The sequence below is a fragment of the Neopsephotus bourkii genome, unplaced genomic scaffold (assembly GCF_033783945.1).
Source record: "Neopsephotus bourkii isolate Nb327-2 ecotype Australia unplaced genomic scaffold, CSIRO-AGI_Nbou_v1 NB_1615, whole genome shotgun sequence".
Taxonomy (NCBI): Eukaryota; Metazoa; Chordata; class Aves; order Psittaciformes; family Psittacidae; genus Neopsephotus; species Neopsephotus bourkii.
In genome coordinates this window covers 517,981-530,671 of record NW_026902090.1, presented here as the reverse complement: position 1 = coordinate 530,671, position 12,691 = coordinate 517,981, and the positions used below count along the sequence as shown (strand labels likewise).

Below are 12,691 nucleotides of genomic sequence, written 5' to 3'. Positions count from 1 at the left end.
TTGTTGTGGTGTTGTGGTAACACAAGCACACGTGGTAGCACTCACATGCACATTTCCAGTTCAAATCAGGGTCCCCACTTTCTTCAGATTCGGGTCTGCAATGGGACATGGAGATGCTGGCAGCCCCTCACCCAGAGAAGAGCTCTGAAAGCACACAGAAAACAGATTTCAGTTACATCGTGGTTCTTTCATAAATCAACCTTAGTTACCAATTACTCTGGCGGTTTTGCCTTCCATTTTGTAGCTGAACATGGTTCATGGCTTGTGCCTGTACCTTTGATCTCTCAGTAACAGCTTTAGATCTTACTGTAAAATTTATGAAAGTAAATTTCATGCTTATCCCGTGGAATGAGAGACAAGGCTAAAGCATCTTTAACATTCCTCTGGCACAGCACCTACATGAAAAAAGAGGTAAGGAAGTAGTCTGGGCTATATTTGCAGCACTTTCTTTCCCACAAGTAAAGGCATTTCCATGTGTTCAGACCCTGTTCTCCCACTGGGGAGGACGCTTTGAGGTGGATCTAAGAGCCCAAGGTCATTTAGGCATCTATGAAAGACAAAGGCTCCTAAAAACGGGCATGAAAGCTTTAGATACCTGTTCAAATGCTTGCTCCATCCAGAAGCTCTCAGCTGTTTATATTAGCTCTCTAATTTAGCATTAACTTTCCACCCAAATTGCTGCTTGAAAAGAGCAGATTTCATGTAGCTCATAAAGAATTTAGTACAGTTGTATCCCATGCTGAGCAGACACTTAATCACCTATAGACTTCCTGTGCGAGAGCAGCCCTGCCGAGGCCGGTGGAGCCATTCGCACAAGTGAAGTTAATTGCCCATTTGTTCTAGCATTTGCCAAACCAAGGCTTTGATTCTCAAGTGTTTCACTGTGCTTTCCTGCATCAGCAATAACCCTGTAAAATTCACATGTGACAGCTTGCTAGTGGGGAAGCAGCTCACCCTTATAATTCATTTCATTTGAGCTATCAAGCAATGGTTACAATAGCACGGTTTTTTGGAACGAGTTTTACAGATCTTGAAGCTGGCTTAGGTCAAGTTTGGGGTTTTGTTTAAATGATTTATCTCCCTCTCTTGTACTCCCACCGAGGCAGACCTGCAAGGTAATGGCTGCTGAAGAGAACACGACCCCTCTGGCAAAAAGACCCCTCCAAAAGCTGCCTCTTTTCCTTGTGTGCAAGTAGCAGCTCCCAGGTCCAGGCAGGGAGATGCAGCTGAGCTTGACAGCATCCCCAGCCCAGAAGGGAGCAAGCCATGGTCATACAGCCAGGGAGCCCACAACCCCCCCGCCCCCAAATCTACAGGGAGGAAACCCAGGACCCAGCCAGGTCAGGGGGCAGGACTTTGCCAGCGATCTCATGTCCCTCAGGTGGGAAATCAGGGCAAGTCAGCCTTTTCCCAGTGGCGGCAGTGGTTTGCAATGGCTGGGACTGAGGTCCAGGGCTTCTTGTGATTACGGGTGTCAGCCGGCCAGGCAGGGGCTAGGATCAGTTTGCTTGGTGTGGGCCAGGAATGACCGCATGTATTGCAACCATCTTCTGTTGCTTTGTACCTGCCCCATCTCTAATGTGGGTCTAATGTTAGCCTGGAAACCTAAACCTGGGGGTTTATGGCACAGTGACAAGTGTTTATTTTCTGTGAAAATAAAGAACTCTTGAGCAGTCTAACAGCCCTCCTGGCTCTGCCCCCAGCGCAGTGAAACCCTGGGTCTCCTCCCAGGCTAACAGTGCTGGGTTACTTCTATATAATCTCATTTGCTGCTACGTGAATGTGGAGCTGGAATCATATTTCTCTGAGGCTGCTGTAGAGTAAATTACAGCGTTGATGTAGGTGTTTGGCCAGAAAAAGAATTGCGTCCATTACTCTCTGAGTGCCTTTAAGTAGCACCTAAGCTTTTTGTAAGGGCTCAGTGGTTTTGGGTTGCATGTAAATGTTATTAACAACAAGCTTTCGGCCAAAAGAAATAACTTCTCCGCTCTCCTTGCTCACCCGAGGACTTGGAGGAGACCAGATGGCCCCAGTGTTTGGGAGTGGGGTTTGGCAAAGGAGACACGTTCAAAAGTTGGACTTTGCTAAGATGAAATGTAGCTGTTGCTGCTGTCCTGCGGCCAACTCTGCCGCTTTCTTCTTTTTAAGTCTCAAGTCATGTTGCTTTATTACCCCTGAACAGACGAGAAGCACAAACCTGGGTATGAAAGGAGTGAAATAACACGGTCAAAAGAACATGCTGAATTTCCAGTGCCCCAAAGCTATTAATTTGGGGTCTTTTTTAAGTGCATCCCAGTGCTACTTGCTATGATGTTATGTTCTCATTTCTAATTCTGTAGGCGTGGGAGGCAGCTAGCTGCTCTGAAATCTTGCAATAAAAGCTTGGTATGAGGAGGAGGGAATTTATACTGTGGAAAATGCCCAAGCTTTGCTGTGAGAAATGTATAGTGCTGATCTTCAGCTGAGAAATGTCACTTGCTCGTCTCGGATCCAGGACAAGGTTATTTGAAGGTCACATGTTCCCCTGCAGTTTGTGTTTGACGGGACTGCCAGGCTGCCCTGGATGTGCTCATCCCTCTCCCTCTGCAGAGATGAGGCAGAAGGCACCAGCGGGCAAGGAGGGAGCTGTGCAGCAGGCAGGAGCCCACCCCCTAGTGCATCTCTGTGCACAAATACTGTTCACATCCCCTTGCCTCGAGCAGCAGGGAGGGTTTATGGGAGAAGCAGATGTAGAGGCAGATGTATAGCAGAAGGGACCTGCTCCCCCTTTTGGGTGACCATTGCTGTTCAAGGAGCTCAGCTCCAAGCCCATGGGGAAGATGCGTTTGCATCTTTCTGGAGGTGCCTGCAGTGCCCATGGTACTGCTGGGTTTGTGCAGGCGTTGTGACAGGAGACCCTAGGGATGCAGAGCAAACAGAGGGAGCAGAAGTTGTTGCCTGTGGTGCTGATGAAGGACATTTTTACTGTTTTAAATAAAACTAGAGGTTCAGATCCCTGTGCCATGGGGGCAGTAAGAAAACCAGTGCTGTTCATTAGCAGATAGAAACCCAAAAGTTGTTTGTGGCTTGGGATTTGGGTTCTGGTCAAGCTGCTGAGCAGGAACATAAATCAGAGCAGACAATAAAGGAAGGGAGAAGTTGAAGAAGTCAAAACAGTTTACAGAGTTGGACATGTGAAAACAAATAGCAATATTTCAAATATGCCAAAAGCAAGAAGTGTGAGAATGTGTCAGCAGAGCTGCCAGTTTACTGGGGACAAGTGAGGAAGCTGAAAACGCGATTGGGAAACACTGACTTCCAAACAGGAGTCACCGTCATTGCAGCTGAAGGTCCTGGTCCCAGTTTGCTTGTTTAAGGCAATAGAGAGGGGGTGCTGTCAAGGGCAGGGTTTGGAGAAGACATTCAGGTGAAAGCTGACGGCTTGGAAAGCCTCTGCATCCAGATGGCTCACTCAAGAGTTCTGCAGGAGCTGGGCTGAAAGCTGCAAACAAACATATGCATTTCTGCATTAAAACCAGCTGCTGTTCCAAGGAGCTGGAGGCTTTGCCTGTGTTTTAGGCAAAGCTTTAGGGCTGGTCCAGACATTGATGGATAGAAAGATGGCGGGAGGCTGTTCCTGGCAGTTTGATAGGAAGGATAATTAAGAACAGAATGAGAAAACACCAGGAGGATGAGGGAAACCAGCAGAGCCCAAGGACATGCTCACATTTCTGTGTTGGAGGATGCTGTCTCATTGCTCTGTTAGAGTTGTTCATGGCAATGAAACAGAGGGTAAGCAAGAAGCAGCTGGTATAACATACACATCATCCCTTCACAGGAGGCTGTCAAAGAGATAAACAGAGTGACTTGCAGCAGGGTGCCAGGGTAAAGTATCACAGAATCTTTAGGGCTGGAAGAGACCTCTGGACATCACCTAGAGCAGGTTACACAGGAACGTGTCCAAGCGGGTTTTGAATATCTCCAGAGTGGGAGACTCCACAACCCCCCTGGGCAGCTCATTCAGTGCTCTGCCGCCTTCAGCATAAAGTTCTTCTTTATGTTGACATGAAACTTTCTGTGTTTTCCTTTATGGCCTTTGGTCCTAATCCTTCTGCTGGGCACCACTAAAACAGTCTGGCACCATCCTCCTGGTACCCGCCTTTAAGATGTTTGTATGCATTGATGAGATCGCCTCTCAGCCTTCTCTAGACTAAAAAAGCCCGCCTCCCACAGTCTTTCCTCATAAGAGAGATGCTCCAGACCCATAACCATTCTGAAAGAAAGCAAGCGGCCCCAAAAATGAGCCAGTCAGAACCCTGTGACACCTGGGAGTCAGCCTGGGGAGTAATAGCCCTGTTAGGCTGGGCTGTGTGTCCAGCCCTTCTCCTTGGGTTAGCATGGTTGGGATGGCTTTGGGTGCTTCTGAGGTTTGGCTGTGACCTGTGCCTCTCACCAAGCCCTGTCCTCCTGCCAGCCTGCCCTGCTGGGACCCCTCTCACCAGGGCTGGGGGCTCACTGCTGCTCTGCTCTTCTCCGCACAGGAAAGTCCCACCTGGCCATCGTGCAGCGGGTGAACAACGAAGGGGAAGGAGACCCATTCTACGAGGTGATGGGCATTGTCACCCTGGAGGATGTCATTGAGGAGATCATCAAGTCCGAGATCCTGGATGAGACGGATCTGTACAGTTAGTGTCCCAGAGCAGCTACTGCGGTTGCAGGAGCCAGGGTGGGAGCCCGCACAGACAGACAGACATGTGGGTAGGAAACAGGCCAGAGCAAATTGTGGTCCTTCCCCAAAGCATGGGGACAATCATGGTGGGAAAGACAAGAATGATGGACAGACACTGGTCAGGGAGTCTTGAATGCTGAAGATAGAAAGGCACCAGCACCAGGAGCGGGTGGCTGGGCAGGGCCTTCCCCAGGGGCATGTGTATTGGGCATGAAGTGCTCATGGGTGGTTGCCAAGCTCCTTCTAACTCTGGGTGACGCATCCAGCCAGGGCAACCCAGGACTCGTTCCTGAGAAAGAAGTGTGTTTCACCACCCTGCTGCCTCCCCAGGGAGCTGCTGCCAAGGCTGGGATGCATGGCATGTTTTGTGTGCGCTGCTGCTATGGGTGCTGCTCCACAGCAGCCCTGCCATGGGGTGCAGCGAGATGTGCCTCTCTATATACATGTGCATGTGGTATGGGCGCTGCAGCTGCAGCAGCTCTGTGGCTGCTGCAGGCAGGCAACTGCTTTGCTCTCTCCCCTGCAGCGAACAATCGGAAGAAGGAACGTGTGCCCCACCGGGGACGCAAGCCCCAGGACTTCTCCATCTTCAGGCTCTCGGACAGTGAGATGAAGGTGAAGATCTCCCCGCAGCTCCTCCTGGCCACCCATCGGTTCATGGCAACAGGTACCCTCGCCCTTGTGCAAGCCCTGCATCTCCCTGCCGCAGCACCAGCCCTGCCTGGCATCCCTGAGCCATTTTTGGGTCAGGCTCCTCTGCTCAGTGAGCGGTTTCTGCCTGCCTGGACCCAGGGCATCCCACTGCCCCCCACCAGCATGGGTCTGGTTGAGGTCCCTCCATGCAGCAGGGTGCTGAGGCTGCAGGAAGAGTGACCATTAAGCTTAGAGGGTAAGGGGCTCTTGGCAGCCCCATCCCTGCTGAGCAAGCGTGTGTTGCCTCCCCTCTAGAAGTGGAGCCTTTCAAGTCCCCGTACCTCTCTGAGAAGATCCTGCTCCGGCTCCTCAAACACCCCAACGTCATTCAGGAGCTCAAGTACGACCGCAAGAACAAGAAGGCGGCGGAGCATTACCTCTACCAGCGCAACCGCCCTGTTGACTACTTTGTCCTCATCCTGCAGGTGCCTGGGGCAGCAGCCAGTAGAGCATGGCAGGGGGTGGCCTGCCTCTCCTCACCACCTTGCTCTGCGCTGCTTCTGCCAGTGGAGATGCCCTTCTACTCATACAGGGCAGCGGGGTCCCTGCTGCCCCGGGTGGGTTGGTGGCTGGGAGCACAAGGTTCCTGTCTGAGAGGGGTTTTCTTCTCCTTACAGGGGAAAGTGGAGGTGGAGATTGGCAAGGAAGGGCTGAGGTTTGAGAATGGGGCATTCACATACTACGGCATCCCTGCCATCATGGCTGTTGTCTCCTCAGGTAAGGGCTCTATGAGGTCCCTCCATCCCTGCCTTTGCTTCAGCAGCCTCCATGGGGGCTAAGCTGGGGCTGGCTGTGGGGTGGGGTGGCCCTGCTGCAGGGTGTGAGGCAGGCGGGAGCCCTTCCTCTGTGATTCCTACACCTCCAGCTCTCATTTCAGATAACGATGTGCGAAAAGTGGGCAGCCTGGCTGGGTCCTCCTTCCTATGTAAGTATTTTGGGGCAGGCTGGAGCGCAGGCTGCCTGGAGGAGGGATGGGTTTGCACCCTCAGGCTCTGCACTGACATCACCCCTTTAAAAAGCTCAGTGGAGAAGGAGCTGAGGGGCTGATGCAGCCTGCAGAAAGGACATTGAGGTCCCTTTGAAGTCTCAGCTAAGTGCTGGATCCCTTCAGGTGGATCCCAACAGGCTGGTACTACAAGGGGCGCTGCCCACAGGTGGCAGCATGATTATGTGGATGGGAGCAGTAAGCCCTGTGAATTCTGGCACAGTGCACCTGGGTCTCAGTGTAAGATCTCTGGACCCATTTGCATTCCTGAGGCTCGGAGGATGAGCTGAACATGGGTCCCACACGAAGGGAATGAGGGATGCTTGGAACCGCAGAGGTGAACCTGTGAGCCATTTGCACATGTTGGTGGGGCTGAGTTAAATCAGCTGAGTTAAAAGTAGATGCCCCCGTGCAGGTAAATCCTTTGCCTGCAGAGCTGGTGGGTTACCGCGCAGTTTCCCTGTAGAGGGAGCTCTGGTTAGAGGAGGCTGCCCTCCTTTCTTGCAGATGCTTATCCCTGGTGCTTTAGGAGTGATTGGGTAGAGGTGTTGCTCACCCCTGGTCAGGTACATCCCTCTTCCCAACCCCAGTTGGATGTGCAGTGCTGACGGTACAATGAGAATGCTCTGGGTGCCTAATCAAACCAAGAACCCATCAAGTTTAACCTTTAGGGAAGTGTAGGGAGGAATGTTGTTGAGAGAAGAGGGAGTCCCTTAGGGCAGGTGACTCTCATTCCCATGGCTCCAGTCTGTGTGCTGCTCTAGAGTTCACCTATTTCTTGCTTCTTGCTTTGCTTCCATTTGAAAGGCTGGCTCTGGACTGCTGGATTCTCCCTCAGTGCACATTCCTGCGTTCCCATGCATCTGCAGTGTGCTCAGTTTGAACAGAGGAAATCAATGAAGCGGCTGATTTCCCCCAGGATGCTGTTGCGTGCTCCAGCGCCCTGTGCCCTCAGTGATCATCCTCAGGGCTCCTGAGGAGCTCAGGCAGTGGGTGATGCCCACAAGCCACGGGTCAGGCAGGGCATAAGCCGCAGTGGGAGCAGTGTCAGTGCAGCCACACATATCCACAGTGCTGCCTGCTGGGACACTGCTGCTCAGGGGACCTTTGCTCCCTGTGCTCGCATGTGAGCCTGTGTCATGAGGCGTTTTCTGCCATCCAGCCACCCCTGCCTGCCCCGGGATGTGTGAGAGGAGGCATGGTAGGCACAGGTCATAGAGCATCTCCCTTCTCAGGCCGCTGTCCTCCTTCCCCCATGAGCAAAGCCCAGCAGAAGTGAGTGTGAGTAGCACTCACAGCGGAGAATTCAGATGTTAACCCTGGAGCATTTAATACTCCTTTATTAATTAACCATTGTTATGCAACTGTTTAATCACCAGGTGATCTTTGGCAGCGGTGGTGCAGGGCATTGCTGCCGGCGGGTCAGGCAGTGAGAGCAGGGGAGAGTGTTAGTGGTTATCAACTCATCCTTTGCTTCCAGTTGAACGAGATTGTTCTGGGAAGCACTCCAAACTGGTGCCTTTGCTTGGACTTCTATTTGCAGCAGGTTTTGACTCAGAGGAGGACATGAACAAGAGTTACTGAGGAGTAACTGAGTGGGGAGATTGGAAGGAGGGGGCTGTAAGGCACATTTCCTGGGGGTTTTACCTTTGAAGCAACTTAGAAACATTAATCACATAGGCAGCAGATGTTTCCTGGAGCGTTGCAGCTGTGCTGTGGGCACAGGGGCTGGAAAAAAGGCAATGCACCTGGGGCAGGAGGGACAGCAGCTGTGGGAAGCACGGCCATGGCTTGAGAAAGGGGCTGGCAGCCGATGGGTGGGCTCACATCTTCCTGTGGAGATGCCTTTGAGATGGGTGCTGCCAGTGGTGAGAGCAGAGATGAGGCACCAGGAGGCGTCAGCGGGTGCATTGCCCAGGGATGCTGTGGAGGGCAGCTCCCTGCAGGCAGCAAGGCACAGGGAGGGGGAATGCCTGTACTGAAGTTGTCATTGCTGCTGTAACCCATGGCAGTGAAACATGGGAAGCGAATGGCCTGTGATTTTCCCTCTCTGTGTCAATGGGACGTGGGGTCGTGGCTTCTTGTGGTTCCCCTGTGGGGTGGCTCTTGGCATCACTCCAAGGCTGTTGACACCCCCTTCAGGGCCCTGCAGAGAGCTGCAGGCAGCCTGGCACAGATGCCTTTGCATCACACTGAGGGGCTTCTGCCAGCCTCTGCTGCAGCTGTGGGGCTGTGGGGCAGAGCACATTCACTCTCTGCTACCTGCCTGCACACACGGGAGCATCCCAGATGCGAAGCGCAGCCACTTGGCATAGCTTCTGCCCCTCCCCAGCTGACCACAGAGTTCTCTCTCCTGGCAGCGGGTGGTGAAGGGCTGGAGCAGGGTGCCAGCACTCAGCCCATGAAAGATGCTTTCTGCCCATGCTGTGGCTCTAGGGAGATGTGTGCCTGGGCAGACAGGCCTGGCAAGAGCTGGTTGCCCCCAGCCTCACCTCCAGTCACAGAGCAGCCTGTTGACTTAGAGCACTCAAGTCTGCATCCCTGCCGGTGTTCCTGGCCCCAGGGCTGGTGAGCGCATCCCTGGAGCAGAAGGGTGTAAGAGGGATGGGAAGGGGTGATGGAGGCGGCGGTGGGAGCCCAGCCCAGGGCTGCTGGCACATGATTCTTTTTCTCATTCTTCCTCTTGATCCATCTGCCACCTCATGTCCGTCCCTCTCTTCCTTCTCTCTGCAGTGCCTGTCTCAGTGTCCCGTACCTTCGCCTTCAGCAGAGGGGACTCACTGGCTGGCTCTCCAGGTAACAGGGCATGGCTTTGGTCAGGGATGTCTGCGTGTGCCAGGCTCTTTCCGGCTCCCTGTGCATGGTGCACCAAGGCCCCTGCACCCTGCATGCAGGGCAGCACAAGGAGAGGAGCACCCACGCACCCCACACTGGCAGCCCCTCACTGGTTGAGACACACCAGCAGCCTTCCCAGTATGATGTAACAGCAGGAAGAATGGGATGGGGACAAGTGGGGAGCCATGGACAGCTTGGGTTTTCCTTGGTGTGCAGCTCCTGGACTTCCCTGCAGTCAGTGCTTAGGTGTTCTTACTACTTGCTGCTTCTGATGACAACTGCCCACAGGCCTGCACGCACACTGCCCTGCTTCCCTTGCTTTCTAGCAATGTGGGTAATAGAAGGACATTTTAGCAGCAGAGCAAAGTCAACAAGTTGTTGGTGTCACCTGTGCAGGAGCAAGCTGCCTTTGTTCCCTAATAAATCACTGATCGGGCAAAATCTGTCACACCCCGTGTCAAAGGCCATCAGTCAGCATGAGCAATGGGCCAGCTTGCCATGGCAGCCTCTGCTGTGCGGGGTGAACAGGAGCATGCCCTCAAGGCAGGTTAAGCAAACCCCTGAGGGCTGCCAGCTGCAACTGGAATTTGTGCCAAATGCCCTGCAGAAGGCCTGTGCTAGCAGGGGAGCTGTCAGTCAGTCAGTGTGACGGGCAGGCAGCAGCACTAACCTCTGCTGCCGGTGCCAGGTTGGATGCCTGCCTCTCCGGTCCCCTTTGGTTTGGGCATGGCTGGCATGGCAGAGCCTCCACTGCCAGCATGCACTGAGGAGGATCCCAGCAGAGGTCCCCGCAGAGCCCCTGGCAGCCCCAGTGCCCGTGGAGCGCAGCCACCGGCGGTGACAGGTCTACCCTGCCCCTGTGCCACCCAGCACGGGTTTGCCTCTCTGCCGTTCCCTCCCGCAGTGAACAGGTCACCATCGCGGTGCAGCGGGCTCAACCGCTCCGAGTCCCCCAACTGGGAGCACAACGACTACGGGGGCAGCAACACACAGCTCCACAGCAGCAGCAACAACATCTACACCCCCGACTACTCCGTGCACATCCTCTGCGATGTGCAGTTCGTCAAGGTACAGGCTGGGCTGGCAGGGACTGTCGCACCCCGGGCACCCCTTCCCAGGCACCTTCTTGTCCTGCTGTGTCCTGGGAGCCTGATGGGTGTCCAGTGGGTGCTGGGGAATCCCACACTCCTGCTGGCTGGGGTTTGGTACCACCAAGTCCCCAGAAGGTCTCAGTGGACCCACTGAGCTGGATGTGCATGTCTGTGCCTGTGCAGGTCACCCGGCAGCAGTACCACAACGCGCTGGTGGCCAGCCGCATGGACAGCTCGCCACAGTCCCCTGACATAGAGGCCTTCGACAGGGATTCAACCAAGGCCTCAACCCTGCGGGGAACCCCACAGACACCCAAGGAGGACCCCACCACCCTCCTGAACGAGAAGAACAGCATCATGTGTGAGTCACCCAGCAGCATCCCTTCCCTGCCATAGGCCAATGCTGCATGTCCCCTGGGGGGACCATGCTGGGATCTGCTGGCATGATGGGCACACCGCTGCTGAGGTGCAGTTGCACATGGCCTGGGGCATAGGTGCAAGTGTGCAAGCATGTAATTCCTCTCTGTATGCTTGTGTTCCCCGGGGGTCTCTGGTAGTAGGACCTGCTGCTATGGCTGGCATCCTGCTGCATCTGCACCAGGCACAGCATCTCCCTGCCCTGCTGCCATGCTTACCCTGTGTCCCTGCAGGCAACCGCTCTGAAGGACTGCACAGTCCCAGTGAGTCAGTGTTCCTGCGCATGGAGAGCATCCCCTTCATCCAGGAGGAGACGGCTGACAACGAGGAGAACAGCAAGCATCAGAGTGAGTCTGGCCGGGGGACATGCACACAGGACCCTGAGGGTAGTGAGGGCTGTGATGCCCCTGGGTGCTGCAGCCATACTGGGCTTTTGCAGACAGTGAGCGCTGTGGCACTATCCTGGAGCCAGAGTCCCCGAGCAGAGAGGCTGAGACCAGCTCAACGCCAAGCAGCAATGAGGAGACACTGGGCAGGAGGCTGCTGAGATCCCTGAGTGAGTAACTCACCCATGGAGGGAGCACCAGGGGAGAGCTCCTGGGGACACCCTGTATGGGGCTGATGGGCAACACAGTACCCTGGCAGTACCGCAGCAGCAGGCAATGCTGCACCTAAGGCTAGCTCAGGTAGAGCCAGTCACCCTGCCCTGAGCACCCTTGCCCCCAGCACCCCAGACTCTCTTGCTGCTGCAGGTGGGCGCAAGCAGCGGCCGTCGCTGGAGGATGAGAAGTTGCCAGAGGAGAGCTCCAATCTTGACCCATTAATCACCTGAGCAGCAGCGTGGCCAGAGCACAGTGCTGGAGGCCCATGCAGACCGGAGGTAGGAACCTGCCTCTTAGTGCAATATTCCACCAAATGGGAGGTTGCTCAACATTAATAGCGTAAAATGAAGTTTCAAGCAGCAAAGCCAAATGCTGTGGTTAGGCATGCACGTTGTTGGGGGCTGGAGCAGGGTCAAGGAATGTAGCAGCAGATTCCAACCATCTTTGAGGCAGGAAGGGGTGTGGGAGACAGTGAGACCCTAACTCATGTTTTCACAGCTAGAAATGTGTCTGCACCAATACCCCTGAGCCTGGCTTGGGAAGGCGCTGCAGGCTTGAGCAGCAGCAGGTGAGGGAGGGCAAGCTCCAGCGGCCTGCACGAGGCTGCCTTTGTGTCTTCCAGGTCTGCAGCATGGGGGTCTCCTGCCACGAGGCTCATGTTCAACAGCAGCAGGTCTGCACCCGCTCGCTGCCTGCCCACCTGCCTGCCCGCTCGTGCCTCCCCTCCCTGCAGGACTTGTGCAGAGCCCCATCCCCAGGCGAGAAAGGATGTGCTCCCGGCAGGGCTGAACCACCCAGGCAGCCTGGACCAGCCAGCTGGAGTCCGAGGCCCCTTGCCCAGCTGCTCCCTGGTAGCATCTGGTCTCAAGGAAGAGGTGGAAAAAGAAGTAGAGAAGTGTTTGTTATGGCCTCCCTGCAGGCAGAGCCGGGGGGGCAGCCCAACCCAGAATCTCCCTTAACATCATCTGCCATCCCCATCCCAGAGAGCCCCAGAGCCCCTTGGTGCTGGCGCTGCACAGGTGTGGTCTCCACCATGAAGAGAATGTACTGTCTGGGGGGTGCCACATGCAGCTCAGGGCCCCAGCACACGTTTGTGCCATGCCTAGTGACACGCACACTCACAGCACCTTGCACACACTGACCATCGACACAGCCCAGCGCTCCCAAACCCTGCTAGGCACAGGGCAGGGAGCCCAGCTCCCTGGGGCTCCACGCTGCCTTGAACCATCCTCCTCTCTGCACACGTCTGCCTGTGTGAGGGAGGCTCGCCCTGAGCCTTTGGGTTGGTACAGATCAGTCAGTAGTGTTTGTAGAGGCTGAAAGCAACAGGGATATTGCCATTAAAAGTGATTTCTCCCTG

The 12,691-nt window shown here is 54.8% G+C and overlaps 1 protein-coding gene across 3 annotated transcripts in view; it reads left to right on the top strand.

Annotated features, from left to right (window-relative positions):
• The window catches only part of CNNM1 (cyclin and CBS domain divalent metal cation transport mediator 1), a 19,943-nt gene extending 7,252 nt beyond the window's left edge, over positions 1-12,691 (top strand). Inside the window, exons 2-13 of one of the 3 annotated variants that reach the window (XM_061372415.1) lie at positions 4,521-4,664; positions 5,235-5,375; positions 5,657-5,826; positions 6,019-6,118; positions 6,267-6,326; positions 9,120-9,182; positions 10,126-10,289; positions 10,496-10,673; positions 10,963-11,076; positions 11,169-11,285; positions 11,482-11,609; positions 11,954-12,691. In XM_061372415.1, coding sequence (XP_061228399.1) covers positions 4,521-4,664; positions 5,235-5,375; positions 5,657-5,826; positions 6,019-6,118; positions 6,267-6,326; positions 9,120-9,182; positions 10,126-10,289; positions 10,496-10,673; positions 10,963-11,076; positions 11,169-11,285; positions 11,482-11,561 — 1,331 coding nt within the window. In that variant the 3' untranslated portion in view covers positions 11,562-11,609; positions 11,954-12,691. Of the gene's footprint in view, positions 1-4,520; positions 4,665-5,234; positions 5,376-5,656; positions 5,827-6,018; positions 6,119-6,266; positions 6,327-9,119; positions 9,183-10,125; positions 10,290-10,495; positions 10,674-10,962; positions 11,077-11,168; positions 11,286-11,481; positions 11,612-11,953 lie in introns of those variants that run through there. The other 2 variants (XM_061372416.1, XM_061372417.1) reach the window with 2 other exon arrangements.